This window comes from Indicator indicator, chromosome 10 (genome assembly GCF_027791375.1).
Source record: "Indicator indicator isolate 239-I01 chromosome 10, UM_Iind_1.1, whole genome shotgun sequence".
Classification (NCBI taxonomy): domain Eukaryota; kingdom Metazoa; phylum Chordata; class Aves; order Piciformes; family Indicatoridae; genus Indicator; species Indicator indicator.
This window is the reverse complement of record NC_072019.1, coordinates 22525198-22526439: the sequence shown is the minus strand read 5'-3', so window position 1 is coordinate 22526439 and position 1242 is coordinate 22525198. Positions and strand designations below refer to the sequence as shown.

General features: G+C 48.9%; 1 protein-coding gene across 1 annotated transcript; it reads left to right on the top strand.

Annotated features, from left to right (window-relative positions):
* Positions 1-328: 328 nt before the first annotated feature.
* TMEM275 (transmembrane protein 275) lies at positions 329-877 on the top strand. The gene has a single exon (XM_054384637.1). The coding sequence runs from the start codon at positions 329-331 to the stop codon at positions 875-877; it is 549 nt and encodes a 182-aa protein (XP_054240612.1).
* Positions 878-1242: the final 365 nt, after the last annotated feature.

The window sequence follows — 1242 nt, the reverse complement described above, 5'->3', positions numbered from 1 at the left end:
TGTCATCCACCTGCATGGCAATAGACATTGGGCACCCTGGAGACACTACTGAGGCTGACTGCATGTGACTGCTGTGAACAGGGAAAGTCCAGACTTGAGAGCAGGCTTGGATTTATGCTTAGTTGTTGGAACCAGCAAACATGGAGAAGATGGGAGATGCTAGAACTATGAATGGTGGTGGAAAGGCTCCTCTGGTTCATTGTTCTAACAGCTGCATGCTTTTCTGTTCCTCTCCAGGGATTTCAAGGCAGCAGGAGACCAGAGCTAGCTTTCTCAACATAGAGTACAATCTGTGAAGTCTGAAGTTGCCTCTGAGATTCATCTCAACATGTTCAGTGAAAAGAGCAGTGCCTCTTTGACCCAGAAACCCATCCAGAAAAAGACACGACCTCAGGGCCTCCCCTCTCCTGCTCTCTGCTGTGCTTGTGGACTTTGCATCATGTTAGCAGGGATCAACATCACTTTAGTGGGAGCATTTGCCTTTGGAACCTTCCTGCCTGTGAACAACCCTCCCATCATCATTGGACCCATACTGCTGGTGGTGGCCTTCACGTTCTTCGGTGCCTGCTGCGTGTGCAGCCGGAGGCCCCCAGCTCATGGGGCCAGGAAATCCAAACCAGGTTCCAACATTGGTCTGATAAAACCTGGCAACACAGCCTTTGAAATTGAAACCAGTGAGCATACAGTGCAGGATACCACTGCTGTTCAGCTCAGCCCTACAAATTCCCCTGTCTCCTCGAAAAAGTCCACACCAGTTCATGAGAATGTGAAGACTTGCAAGCTCTTCACCATGGAAGGCAATGGTCCAGTGGCTAAGTACACCACAGGAGGAGAGACAATACAGCTCAACTTGCCCAGGGACCTGGCTGCATCCTAAAGCCAGGCAGAGCTTAGGTTAACAGCCAGCCAGGCACTGCAATGGGTAGGCTGGAAATTTGTGATGTACCATTGGTCAGAGAGGTGGGGAAGGTGCTTGTGAAAAGCCAGCAGACAGACAGGGCTCTTGGAATCAATTCAATGGAGGTGGATGCAACAGCAGAGAAATTCCAGAATTTTGCTGAAAGGAACATGTCCACTACATGGCTTTTAAAAGAAAATTGATGATGGTGTTGCTGTGAAAGGATGACTCTCAGTGCCTGGGAATACACCAGCTTTTTTTTGAGGGAGCAGATAGGCAGAGGGGAATCAATTAATTTTTCTAGCATAATGTGGAAATGTGATGGCTGGAAGGAGGGGCTACAA